Source organism: Anas platyrhynchos, chromosome 14, assembly GCF_047663525.1.
Source record: "Anas platyrhynchos isolate ZD024472 breed Pekin duck chromosome 14, IASCAAS_PekinDuck_T2T, whole genome shotgun sequence".
In the NCBI taxonomy this organism is placed as follows: Eukaryota; Metazoa; Chordata; class Aves; order Anseriformes; family Anatidae; genus Anas; species Anas platyrhynchos.
In genome coordinates this window covers 10,471,184-10,484,309 of record NC_092600.1, presented here as the reverse complement: position 1 = coordinate 10,484,309, position 13,126 = coordinate 10,471,184, and the positions used below count along the sequence as shown (strand labels likewise).

General features: G+C 45.4%; 1 protein-coding gene across 1 annotated transcript in view; it reads left to right on the top strand.

Annotated features, from left to right (window-relative positions):
- Positions 1-927: 927 nt before the first annotated feature.
- Positions 928-13,126, top strand: part of NSG2 (neuronal vesicle trafficking associated 2) — a 37,623-nt gene continuing 25,424 nt past the window's right edge. The window contains exons 1-2 of the mRNA XM_027468542.3: positions 928-1,144; positions 1,731-1,881. Of these exons, the coding sequence (XP_027324343.1) occupies positions 1,753-1,881 (129 nt within the window). The 5' untranslated portion in view covers positions 928-1,144; positions 1,731-1,752. The remainder of the gene's footprint in view (positions 1,145-1,730; positions 1,882-13,126) is intronic.

The following is a 13,126-nucleotide window of genomic DNA, read 5'->3' as shown; positions in this document are numbered from 1 at the left end:
CTACTGAGCTTAAGACGTTTTTTCAGAGCAGCATGGATATGAACTCCCCAAACCTTGCACTGTGGTCAAATGTAGCAGATGATTCTGAGCACATCGAAAAGCTACCTGGTGACAAATTATAACACGCTGAATAAGAGTGACTCCAGGTAAATGCTCACACATGGCAGAACCTTATTGTTAAAAATGGAACCTCCATTGGATGGGATTTTCTATGGAAGTTCAGCCTTATGCAGAAATGTGGCACAGCAAATTCCAACCCAAGCATTAAAAGCTGGCAAAGACAAATTATTTAAAGGACCGTGCCAGGTGTTGGTAGCAGTGAACAGTTTCAGCTGTCCCACCTCTCCTGCCTTCCTGGGACCCTTCTCACCCTAAAACCACAGCACCACGAGCGTGCTCCTGCCAGTGCCTTGAGTGCTAGGCCTTGCTCTGCCAAGCCTGGCTTTAAACACATTTTCACCATTTTATTATGGGAACAGCTCCCGCCTTTTAGGGCTATATTTAGGGCTCGAAAAGATGCCAAACCGCCAGCCCGGGAGGCAAACGCTCTGCTTACAAACCCATCAGGCTCCAGCCTCGCCCTGCAAGGGGACTGGGTCAAGAGGGATGGATCATGAACCCCCACCCTTTTGGCCCAGCGACCCCCCAAAAAACCCTTCCCGACCCCTTTTTGGTGCCCGCAGGGGGCGCCGGGGCGCGCGGCCGTGCGCGGCGGGGACGCCAGGGGGTGCCCGAGGCCGCGCAGCGGGTGCGCGCCCGGCGGGGGGGAGGGGGGGGGCTGAGGGGAAAAGAAGGGGAGGGGGCGAGGACGGGAGGAGGAGGAGGGGAGTGAGGAAGGGAGGAGAAGCGGGGGGCTGAGGGGAGGAGAAGCAGGGGGTGAGGGAAGGGAGGGAGGTGTTTGGGGGGGGGGGGGGGGAGCCGCCCCGCCCTCAGTCGCCGTTGCGGAGCCGAGCGCCGCGCAGCGCTGTCCCTTCAGCACCGCCGTCGGCACGCGGCGGCCGCCCTTAATTACAGCGAATCGAATAAATTAACCGAAAATTTCCGCCCGCCCCGCCTCCCCGCCGAGATCCCCCCCCCTCCTCCCCTCCCCCGGCCCCGCAGCAGCGCCCGGGCCGAGCCGCCGCCAGTGACCGCGTGGTTTGCAGTAAGTAAGGGCTGGGGGGAGGCGGGAGGGGTCCCCGCAGCCCACCCCCCCCACCCCACAATCAGCACCCCCACATCGCGGGGAGACCCCCGGGGGATCCCCTCAAGGCGGCCGCAAAAAATTTGGGGAGGTGTGGGGGGGGTGAAACGCACCTGGGGCCGGGAGATGCGCCCGGTCCCCGGGGTGGTGGGTGCTGGTGGGTGCTGCTGGTCGTGGTGCTGGTGCCGGGGGGTGATGCTGGTTGGGGTGCTGGTGCCGGTTGTGGTGCTGGTTGGGGTGCTGGTGCTAGTGGGTGATGCTGGTCGTGGTGCTGGTACCGGTGGGTGATGCTGTTGGTGGTGCTGGTGCCGGTTGTGATGCTGTGCTGGGGCTTGCAGCGGATGGGGGGGTTAAGGGGTGTTTGTGGGGTGTCTGTGTAAGGCGAGGAGAAATGCATGTGTGAAGTCAGCCTTGGCGTGGCATGCTGTGCGGCTAGAAACCTGGGTATAAAACCCAGGAAACCAATCCGCCAAGGCAAAGTGAGCTGGGCAAGGCAGAAATCCTCTTCCCGCTACCCTTGTGACATCGATCGTCTCGCTGGTTTTAGGTCTGGAAAGCAAGGTCCGAGAATGGTGAAGCTGGGGAGTAATTTGAACGACAAGAACAGCAAACCACCATCCGGCGAAGATGGTTTTCAGACAGTTCCTTTGATCACGCCCTTGGAAGTAAATCACCTGCAGTTCCCGGCTCCGGAAAAGGTAAAACAAAATCCAACAGCACCCCTGCATGCTTGTACACACATACGTGCCCCTTGGTTTCCCGGCCCTTATCCATTAGTGGTATTTGATGATATGGGCTGTGGCATAGTGTCTATACAATAAAGAAACAGGGGATGTCTTTCTTAGTTATTTATCTGCTTGTACATGACAACTGAGCACACAACTGTCCCCCAGCTCCTTCCCTCCTCAAAAAGTACCTAAATATTCCTTCGTATATACAACTGGAAAAGGGTTAGTGTGTTTCTCTTATAAATGCTGGAGAAATTGAGGAGCAGTTCACAATGCATAATTATTATCAGTAAGATTAGTTGTCTGCATTGAGAGTAACGCAAGAACTCTTCCAAAATAAGCAGCTATTTTAATTATCTCACTTAAGGTTTATTTTCTTCTCTGTGGCTATGCAAAGCTCATTCGGGCATTCACGATGCTGATTTCTCTGAAGAGAGCGACTGAATTCCCCCATGCACTGGGTGGTGATGGAGCAAGCCCGGGTTTTGTTCCCCCAATTGGCTCCTGCCAGGGGACAGCTTTCTCCCCTGCCCACTCTCAGCACTGAATGCAGCACTAAGATGTCCAGAAATATGCCTCAGCGATTGGCTGAGGTTTGGTGGTTGGGGTTTTTTAGATGCAGGATGTGGTTGGAAATCTTTTGTCTATAGCATTGCAGTGACGGTGCATATCGAAATAACCCAGTGAGGACATGATGAGATCGTGAAAATCTGTATGCCCCAACGGTCCTTACAAAAACAAAGCCTGTCTGCAGTGTAGTTCCCAGATACCACAGAGATGGAGCCAACTCACCCGAAAGTACAAGACAGAATGATTAGATCTCACAGGATAATGGAATAATAGTAAAATTAACACTGATGATTATTGAACATACATCCTGTTTTTACTGTAGTACAAAATGAAGTTTCTCTAAATACATTAGGAGAACATGATGATGGATGTGATAAAACTGTCAAGATAGACAAACTGAGTTTATTTTATGATAGATAGAGCTGAGTCAACTGCCTTGACATCCTGGGAACCAGCCGTGCCAGACAAAGGACCTAGGTTCATTCCCCATGGGCCTCATGGCAATCAGGAGCAACTTCACTGCATTCAGGAGTTACGCTTCCATGAATCGTTGTGAATGAGAGGATAAACTGGTCCATATCTGTGACTCTGATAAATAAGGTTAAGCAAAATAACTTGGGCAGAGCAATATGATTTATGACAAATGTCTGAGAAGCTCAGAGGAAGTTATGGATGTGTGAATATAACTCGTATGATCCTAGACAAATGGCTTATTGATACCACACACACGCATTGACACATGATGTGAAATGTAACTGGCTTGTGTATCAGGTGAGACATGGAAAACCTAACAAAAATCCTTTCAAGCTAATAAGGTGGTAATGAGTGTTCTCAAGACCACCACGTTCCAATTGCCTGTTGGTGAACAAACATTGGAGTGTATTGGTCTAGCGTGATTCCTTGCTGATTTTCCTGTTTAAACATGCCTGCATCAATAATTCACATGTTGTTAGGTTACATTACCTTCATTAACATACATTACTGTCAATGCATCTACTGACATCCATATTTCTCTTTGCTGGAAGAGTGGGATGTTTCTCCAGGAGTGCTAAGCGTGATTCAGAACTCATTACAGTCAATGGTATTGATTTCTGCAGGCTGTGGTTCAACTCCTGTGTGCAGTAGGCCTGGAGTTAATGGCGACGGAAGATTTGTTACACGGAGAGGTTATTTACGATAAAACCAAAATAATTCACAATCTGTTTCTTTTGCTCTTTGTAGAACAGATTCTGTTGGGCTGAGTTCACCCTGGGGCAGAGTAAAGACCTGCTAATAAGGAGAGGGGCCTCAGGTGAAGAGCTTGGGTGAAGGTTAAGTGGTGGGGGAAACTTCAGCTTTGTACTTGGTAAAGCAAAGCTGCAACTGAAATCAGCAATACTGTGAGCCTGAGGAAGAGTAAACATAGATTTCAAGTCATTCAGAGTGGATTTTTGTTTGGACTTGCCTTCGTGTCAGGAGACAGGGTTAAAAAAAAATATCTAAAATCAATTTTACTTTTTTTTTCTGTGTATTCCCCAAACCTGCCAGCAGTAGATTTCAGCTTGTAAGAGTGGAAACAAAAGCCAGGGCACTTTCTGTGCCTCTTGCATGGGATGTCGCATAAATCCCCAGAGACAAAACCGGTTTGGTATGAGGGTCTGTGTGTATGAGCTCAGAAGGGCTTTGCTCTCTTTTTCCTAAATGCAAATCAATTGCTGCTTGCTTTTAACCACAAGGAGGCAATGCTCCCAGCCTCCACGCTCCCATCAGGGAATCACAACGCCTATGCTACTGCAACAAAGAGCTGGTGCACCCTGGCATTTTCCTGTGATTGAAATCTAGAAGAAGAAAAACGGGGGGGCAGGAGAAAAGAAAACCTGCTTAAATGCTCCCTTTTCTGGGTTTATCTTGACCATTAGAGGGTATCGTCATTTAAGACACTGTGAGCTCTTAACCCATATCTAACCTGGATTGTCCAGGGGCACTCCAACGTGCATCAAAATGAGAGCAAGGCTCTGTGTATTTGCTCTAGCTTCAGTTTGGCTGGTAATTTGGAGTGGCACAGGCTTTGGCTTGTGATTCAAGAGGAGGCTAGGTCTGTGCTGGGCAGCCCTACTGCTGTTGTTCTCAGTGTGCAATAATGCCTTCACTTGGTGCATGTATCTCGCATGGCAAAGGTTTGCAAGCACTGTCCATTTATAGGCACCTAGTTTTTTTTTCCAGTTGAGTCTTGGACACCTGCATGCATGTGGAAGAAAACCAGACCTGTTGTTTCTCAGCATCCTTGCCTTTGCATCTCCTTGAAAGCCACCCACAAAGCCCATGGAATCTGCAGACTGAAAATAATTTTTAAGGGCTTGAACTATCAATTTTTTTCTTTGTTTTAAGGTTATTATTATAACTGGATCACTAGAGAATACCTCTAAGTGACTCTTAACATTGACCTCTATAGGTGTTTTACCATAGCTGATCTCTTTCAAGGCATTTTTTGTTCAGCTCCACTTTCAAAGGATACACAGAAAGACTATCAAAATGAAGCTTTTGCTCATGTGATGTAATTCCTGAAGCCCATCTCTTTTCAGACAGCTCCTTGATTATAGGAAATCATTTGGTGAAGGGGAGAACTTCTTAAATTCATAAACGTATTAGCTGTCCTTTTGGGGATGCTTTACTAATAGGTTTGCTTTTTGAAGTGCTGTGAGCTTTGCAGCTCCCTCTGACATCCACCTTGATACTGTTGGAAGTGAGGATGTCTCCTGCAAAGGCTCATGTTATTCCTCCTGCAGCATCAACATTCTGGTGGATCTGTCAGCGATTGTACGGCTGCAAGGGGAGAAATGTACCCAGGATGGTAATTTCTCCCCTAGGGTGTTAAGCCTGCTGTGTATTTATATTTATTGACTGTCTTCAAGCTTCAAGTTTTTTTTCCCTTGGTCCTGTCCCCACCGCTGCCCCCCTTTTCTTGATGGGGAGCATTTGCAGAAGGCAGAGAGATGCTCTTAAATCATTTTTGCATGGCTGTTTTGCTGAAATCCACCCATGTAGCAGGAATAATAACAGTCACTGGTGACAAGCCCTTGACCTGGCTTTTTATGTTTCTGAATTTAATTTCTTTTGTATTCAAAAAAAAATAAAATGTATTTTTCTCTCAGGAGCAGGGAAGAAAAGGCTAGCTGCTCACTTGTTTTCCTGGGCGTAGACAAAGTGCTTTAGCTGTAATTGTTATGTGCGTCTGCAATAATAATGCTAAAAAATACGCAACTTTTCACAGACCATACTGTTTCACTGAAATTTTAAATGAGACCAACAACTGGGGACCCCTTGGTCTCATAGGCTCGCTTCAGCAAAATCCAGCAGGAAATGCCTCTGTTCTGGCAGTAAAAATCTTAATTTTACATAATACACAAGTGCATGAAAGCTATTGTCAGGGCTGAAAAAAACATCCGGCATGTCTTTTGTGGGGAAAGCTGCAGAGGGCTTATCATGTGGTCCATTGTTCTTTATTTTGAATGCATCTGGAGGCTTAAGAAATAATTTCTCTGGTGACAAATTCCTGCCATCAACCCAAGAAAGAAAAAAAATAGATGTAAATGCTCCCTTCAAATACTTTTCCCACCCCATCCTCCGTATAGTCTGTGGCCGCACCCTGCTCTGAGTGCCCCAGACCATGCTTTTTTATACAGTGTAATCGAGAAATCCTGGAAATCAGGAGTGTCCCTTGAGCTCACAGCCTGCCCCTCTTGGTTTAGTAGAAAATAATGTTTTGTCCTGGCCAGCTGAGTAGGCATAATTAATAGTACGCTGGATGAGTGCTCTGGTACCTAGGGGACTACTTGCAGCTCTGTCCTGAAACACCGCTGTCAGCCTGCCCTCTGCCCTAGCAGTGTGCTGCAGCTCCAGGCAGCCTCAATGCATGCAGCCAGGGCAGCTTGGAGCAGGTTTTGGGGTGCAGTAGGGTACAAAGGGAAAAGAAAGCACGAATAAAAGAAATTTTCTTTCTTTTACTGCAACTATGAAGGAATGGGCAAGCTGTCCTGCCCCATCCTTTCCTTTATCCACCTGGGAAATGCTGCCTAATCCCCACAAATACCAAGTCTGAGCCTTCCTCTCCGGTGACATTTGTCCTCTAAATGCATGTTTGGATGTAAACACCACCTCTGCTCATTAAGCCACAATAAATATTTGCAGCAACGCTCACCCTGACAGTGCAGTGTTTTTGGGGTAACCTTTCTGATTTTGTTTGCGTGTCTCAGACAGCCCTGCTGGAGGTTCTTGGCAGTTTGTGCTCCTCTTCTTCAGATGCTCTTCTGATGGCTTTGCCCTCGCCCTAACATCCTGAACAACGCTGGTTACCTGTGTCCACTCCTGGCAGGGCTGTGCTGCAACCCGAGCGTGTGCTCGCAGCCTGCGCAGACACCCAGGGTAGCATTCAGCTACCTCACTTGCATACAGATAGCACGCTGCTGCTGCTGCTGCTGCTGCTGCTGCAGCTCCTGAGTACGGAACGGCTCAGGATTTGTGTAGCCTGTGCAGAAATTTCTCTCCTTAACTGCAGCGCTACCAGAGCCTGAATTAGGTGGTTTAAAGCTAGCTCATGCCTGTTTATGTGAGCTCCATTGCCTCTCATAAGCCCAGTTCTGCCTGCTCTGTGTTTCTTAGAGCTACATTCTGCAGAAACAGCTGAAATGGACACAGGAGAAATGTGTTTGGGTATGGCTGTTTGGCTAAGCCTGTTGAAATCCATTCTTTATTTCAACATGAAATGCCATTGCTGCAGGTGGAAGTTATTTCAGCAAGACTGTGGACTTAACCCCACATCCCAGTTGCTTACTGGTCTGTGAAGTAAGTCTGGGAAGGATTCTTGATTAGTGTAAATCTGTCATTTGGATGAAATCAATGGAGCTCTGCTAATTTACCCTGGCCAATTTACCATCACTATTGCTGTGTGATTGATTCTTTTGTCTGCTTTGCTGTACCCTTCCCTGGCTGAACCTACTAAAATCAGTTTTTACACCCTTTCACAGCCTCCCATGGGCTCCTGCTGGTTATGGGCACCTGGAGATTTGTAGTGAGACTTAACTGAATAATTTTCAAGCTGTCTTTGTGTTTGTGAGCTACGCTTTTCCCTTCTCAGCTGCTTTCAGCTCCCAATGCAGCTTCTGCATTCTGTGCTGCCTTTCATCGGTGGTGCCAGGGCTGATTATATTTGCTGTCTTTGTCCTTTTGTGATTTTCCTTATGCCTGGAATATCCTCCTGGCACTGATTCAAGAGACCACTTTTTTCTACCACCCTCTGTGAAGCTCATTTCTAGTACAACACCCATTAGATGAGCTGATACAGGAAAAATACAAAAAGCAGACTGTTTCCACTGGCTGGGGCTTTCTTCATTGACTATGGAGACTATGGATTCGATCCCAGGACATCCTTTTCCTTTTTTTTTTTTCTTTCTTTCTTTTTTTCTCCTCTTGTTCATTGATATTTCAGACATTTCATGCATTCAAATAATGAGTAGGGTGTCCTGGGGACTACCAGTACATACATCCTAAATGCCAATTTTCTTATTAATCTCCGGGAAGTCTGCCTCCTGAGATATGTTCATCCTGTAGATTGGGAAGCACTGCTACCTCTTCCATGGGATGTGATGTAGTTTTAATTATTTGGATAAGTTTTTGAAGACCTATTTGTCTTAAAATCTTGGAATCTGCCACAGGTAGCCTGATTACTGATCTGTCCTGTCTGATGTGTCCTGTTTCTAGCAGGAGCCAGTGCAAGACTCAGAAGGAGGTACAGGCAGTAGACAAGGAGTTGCTCTGGTCCATGAATGTTTCATCCAAAGCCTGTAAAGAAAGAGATTGTTATAAGCTCTGAAACCTGATTTTTCCATCTCTTTTCCTACACTCTCTTACTGCTAAATATTTTAACTTCAGCTGCTCTTGGCACTGTGCACAGCTCATTTGCCCTTAGAGGCTGGCTGCATGTGAGGATTAGAGCTTGGAGGTCACTGGAGATTTTTGTGTGGGAGCAGGTGGTGAATTTTAGCCATTCCTTGGCATGTATCACATAAGCATAGAAACTGCCTCAGTAACAGCAAATTTAGTGCTGAGGCTGGGGGTCACCATTTTGCTATCATTGATAACCTGGACAGCATGCTGCAGCTGGGACTTGGTCGAAGGTCTTTTTCAGATACTGATGCTCAGTTGGGTAATGATGGCAAAAGAAACCACGATGTCAACGCCAGTGTGAAGCTCTATTTTCTCTTCTCTCTTTGCAAGGAATGAAGAAAGGCATGTCTTTGGAAGCTGAGAGTCTCATTTTCACTTAAAAGTGAGCATGACTAATCCAAACGGAAAGTGATGGGTGTGTTACAACCATTTTGTGGGACTACAAAGGCCAGCTTTGAACCTGGAAGAAACCTTTCTCCTTGGTAGGAGAAGCGCATTTTGTTTATCTCTTCTGTCAATCTGAAAGCCACTCTGAGTGAGAGACTCTTCATTATTAATAATCCCGGGAAGTAGTATTTTAAATTTTTATGGTCTGCACTTTGCAGCACCTGAACCACAATATATTACATGCACTGTGGCAGTGAAGTGGGAATTATAGCAGGGCTGCATGTCCTTTTCCAGATGAATAATTTAAAGTTTTCACAATGCCAGTTATGTTAAATATTATTACTCATTTCTTCAGGGAAAACCATTGAGCTCAAACGCAAATATAAAGTGGCAATAAATGATGTTACATTTAGCCAGCCTGAGACAAGACTCAGAATTCATATCAGTTCATTTTCTGAAACACTTACTTCATCCCATTGCAGGAAAATCCTTTTTAAGTTTCCATGCTTAATGTGATATTTTTCCATTTGTCACATTTCACGTCTGCGCTGCTCCTTCTCCCTGAAAGCAAATGCTTTCAACGTGGTCCATTTGGTGAAAAGTTGCCTTTCTTTCTTTCAGCATCCAAAAATCTCTAGATTTCCCAGCACTCTCCTACTGTTTACTTTCTCAAGGTTGTCAGTGATGGATTTCCTGCTGGTACATGCAGCCTCTGAGCTGTTGTTTCTCACCTCAGCATACCTATAATTTTCCAAAGTATCACTACGGAGAAGGTGCCTGGTCCTGCATTCATTATTTGAAAAGGACAGGTTTCCTGTTAGCTCCAGTGGTCACTAGTGTTAAGCCTAGAATAGTAAGTACATTTAAGTTTAGTACTCAATAAATGTATTAGCAAACAGCATCATTAGAAAAATCTTGCTTGTATGGACCAACATTATAGATACATCTTGTCCTGTGTTTGGGATTTTATAACTTTTACAGGCTTCTGTGTAGACCATTACTGAGGTCTTGTAGAAGGGCATTTGAGGGATTGGAATGAAGAAGATGCAAGAAAGTAGATAGAAAGTAAAAACCTTTAAAGAGTTGGAGTGTGTAATCGCATCTGCTAACCTAGAGTGATTGAGGACAACAATTCTGCAGAGAGCTGCCATTTTCCATCGAGCATCTGACTTTCAACCCAGCCCAGCCATATCACTTGCCAGCCCCTAATCCCAAGAATGTTTTATTTATACGGAGCTATTACTGCTGCTCAGTTAATGAAAACCTGAGCAAAGAGGATGCACTGTAAGTAGCAGCCACAAGTTGCCGGTGTGACTCAGCACATTACTCTGCTTTTATTTATTTATTTTTTCTTGCTATTCCTTCTCTAACATGGGGATACTTGGCCCATGCTGCTCTGAGTGGTCTCGCCGAAGAACGCCAGAGGAGCCCTAAGACTTTTTATTATAACTGGCTGTGGGAAGGTGACTGAAGCAGGCTTAAGCTCTGATCTGGCCAAAACACTTAAATGCACACTTAGATTTGAATATCCAACTAATCCTGCTGATGTTAATAAGATGTCTTGCAAGCTTGAAAGCTTCACTGATTTGGAATTTGGTAAGTTCAACTGCTAGATAAATGTAGTTTTGGAGGAAGCTGCAAGGACTAGGAGTGTGGATTCTCCTAATTAAAAGTGTCTTTTTGCTGCTCCATGAAAGCCCTTTACTCTCATCTTGTTCTAATCTGCAAACTTCATCTGAGAAGCAACTTTCAAAGAACAGTTTTATCTCAGGAGTAAAATGAAAAAAGTCCCACATCATTTATTTGTGTCCTCTTTATTTTCCCTCTCATAAACTATACAGTGTCCCTGCAGTTAAAGGTGGAGTGTCTCTGGGAAACAGTGTGAAAACTTTAAGAACAGGTTATAGCAGCAACCTAATTTGCAGGGAGATCCCCTGAGATGGTATTCATCTAAACTCCATCCACGGTACAGGCTTCAAAGGTCTGCAGCTGGGCTGTACTGAGCTGGCAGGGAGTCTGCTCTCTGGTGGACAATCACAAGGCACTAAGTGAAGCACAGGCATAAGCTGGTGCTGGATCAGGGCCTAGATAAAGGAATGGAAAGGCTGACAGGTGTCCAAAAAAGTTCAAAGGGTATTCATCCAGCAATCACAAAGTCTCAGTTAATCCAAAGAGCTGATTGATGGGACTCTTCTTGCTTTTTAATATTCATTTGCAGGTGTGCAGGTTGTTTCGTGACATGAATAAAAATACTAATAATTCACTGCCCTAGCAAGCTCACAGAGTTGGGGATAGTGACCCAAAACAGCCAGACCCTCCTCACTGTGAGGAATATGAGTTAAGGCAAGGCTTAGGGAGTGTGCAGGAGGGAGGTGAGAGCTCAAGGAGGCAAGGGCAGGGAATAGGTAGAGCGATGTTGCTGTGTTAAGGGTGGCAAGGAGGCTTATTGTCTATTCTGAGATTATTCAAGAGACTTCTTGGCCATTTAAACACTGATTTGATTGTTTTGCATTTATGTTCTGTACTCATGAAGCCAGAGCACAGCCAAGCTGTGCTGCTGGCTCTGGTATTTACCCCCTTCCTGCAGTCCATTTCCACCATAACAGCATTGCAGAGGAGGGAATGAAGAGATGGCCATTTCTCCCACTTCAGTTTGCTTTGAATTGCAACCTACACAGGACCCCAATTTCATACTCCTTTTCACCAGTTTCAATCAAGAACAACTGTACTGGAGTCAGCAAAGCTGCAAAAGGTACAAAAAGAGGGAATCGGGATCATTGTGATTGCTGTGGTTTGTAATAAACGCCAGTACCTCTCTGAAGGAACCTGCCACGGAGCGAGATGAATGTACCCTGTTTGCACAGGAACAGCAGGATCCTGGTCTCTGAAGGAACTGCTCCTGGGCAGCTGGTGATAAATGAGCTCTGATCAGTGTGCTGGCTGTGGAGGCAGTGGGGTTTTTGTTACAGCACATCCAACAGCAATTTGGTTAGAATTTCTGGAAGAGTGAACTACCCCTGTTTTTTCCTTGGTAACAAAATGGAAAGAAAAGGTAAAAAAGCAGCAAAGGCAGGGAACAGGGGCAAGGCAAATCTCCTTGCCCACCCTAACAATCCCAATCAGAAAGCTGGAAAGCGAAAACAGAAATAACCAAAACAGCAACAAACAATGACGCTAAAAATATAGCAAAGATTTCTTTATAAGATTCGTTATTCTTTGTGTGTGTGTCTGTGTGTGGGTATCATCTGACTGTGTTCGCTCCTCTTTCCGGATGCTGCCGAGGTAGCCCATGCTGGGGTGTTCTCACTAGTGCAGGAGGCACGAACAGTTTGATGAACACAACTCAATTTCCAGAAGCCTTTGCGTGGGTGTCCTGATGGCAGCTTGTTGGATGGAGGGGGTGAATGTTGCTGCAAAAGTGGGATCTGTACTCAGGCTTATTTATTTAGGCTGTAGGCGACTGAAGAAGAGGTAGGTCTTTTCTTCTAAATGTGCACCCAGTGCCCTCAGCAAAATTGCATTTTTATCCTTTCTGCCACAATATTGAGTGATACCCTCACACTACAGGTTTTCAGTTTTCTGTTTGTCCTTTGTCATTTTATTTCCGTGCTCTGCTTTAAAGAGGAGACCTTACTGACTGCCCTGTCTTTCTTCTGCTGAGTAATTCCAGCAGGTGTCTGACAAAGATACTTCTAGAGAGCAGCTATTTAGCTTTTGCAATGCCAAAAGGCATTTAGCAAAGGTATGTCTTAGCTCCTCTACTAAAGCCTGCAAATTTTTCTGCAAAACACTGACCAGCAGGATGGCTGTGGCTCTACACACAGACATTTCACTGCTGGCACAGTCAGCGAATTGGGTTTCAAGTAGCTTCTGATCTGGCTGGGGACTGATCTTATTTATTTATTCACAGATATGATAGACGTTGCTACTGGACTTGAAGGCGATGCCTTGTGCACAGTTGGGTGGGTTTATTTTCAGTTTCATGGATGTATGGAGACACATTTCAAATGTCCTACTTGTAGGATATTGAATGAATGAAATGACAGTTAAAAAATACCAGTGAGAAAGCTGTGGTTAATGACAAAGAGTGGAAGAAAATGTCAACTATATATAGAAACAAGTAAGACTTAGATTTTTTTTTTCTTTTGTTTTCTGGTTTCATGGTCCTTCATTAAGACCTAATATTAGAGCTCACGGGAAAACCCTCTTATGTATATTTAAATATTTAATTGGTGATGACTTTGTGTATCAAGCAGGAGGTATGAATTTGTGACAACTGGATATTGTGGCTGGTAACTTTGAAACCAAAATGAGTGCAGTTTCTGAACTGTGGTTG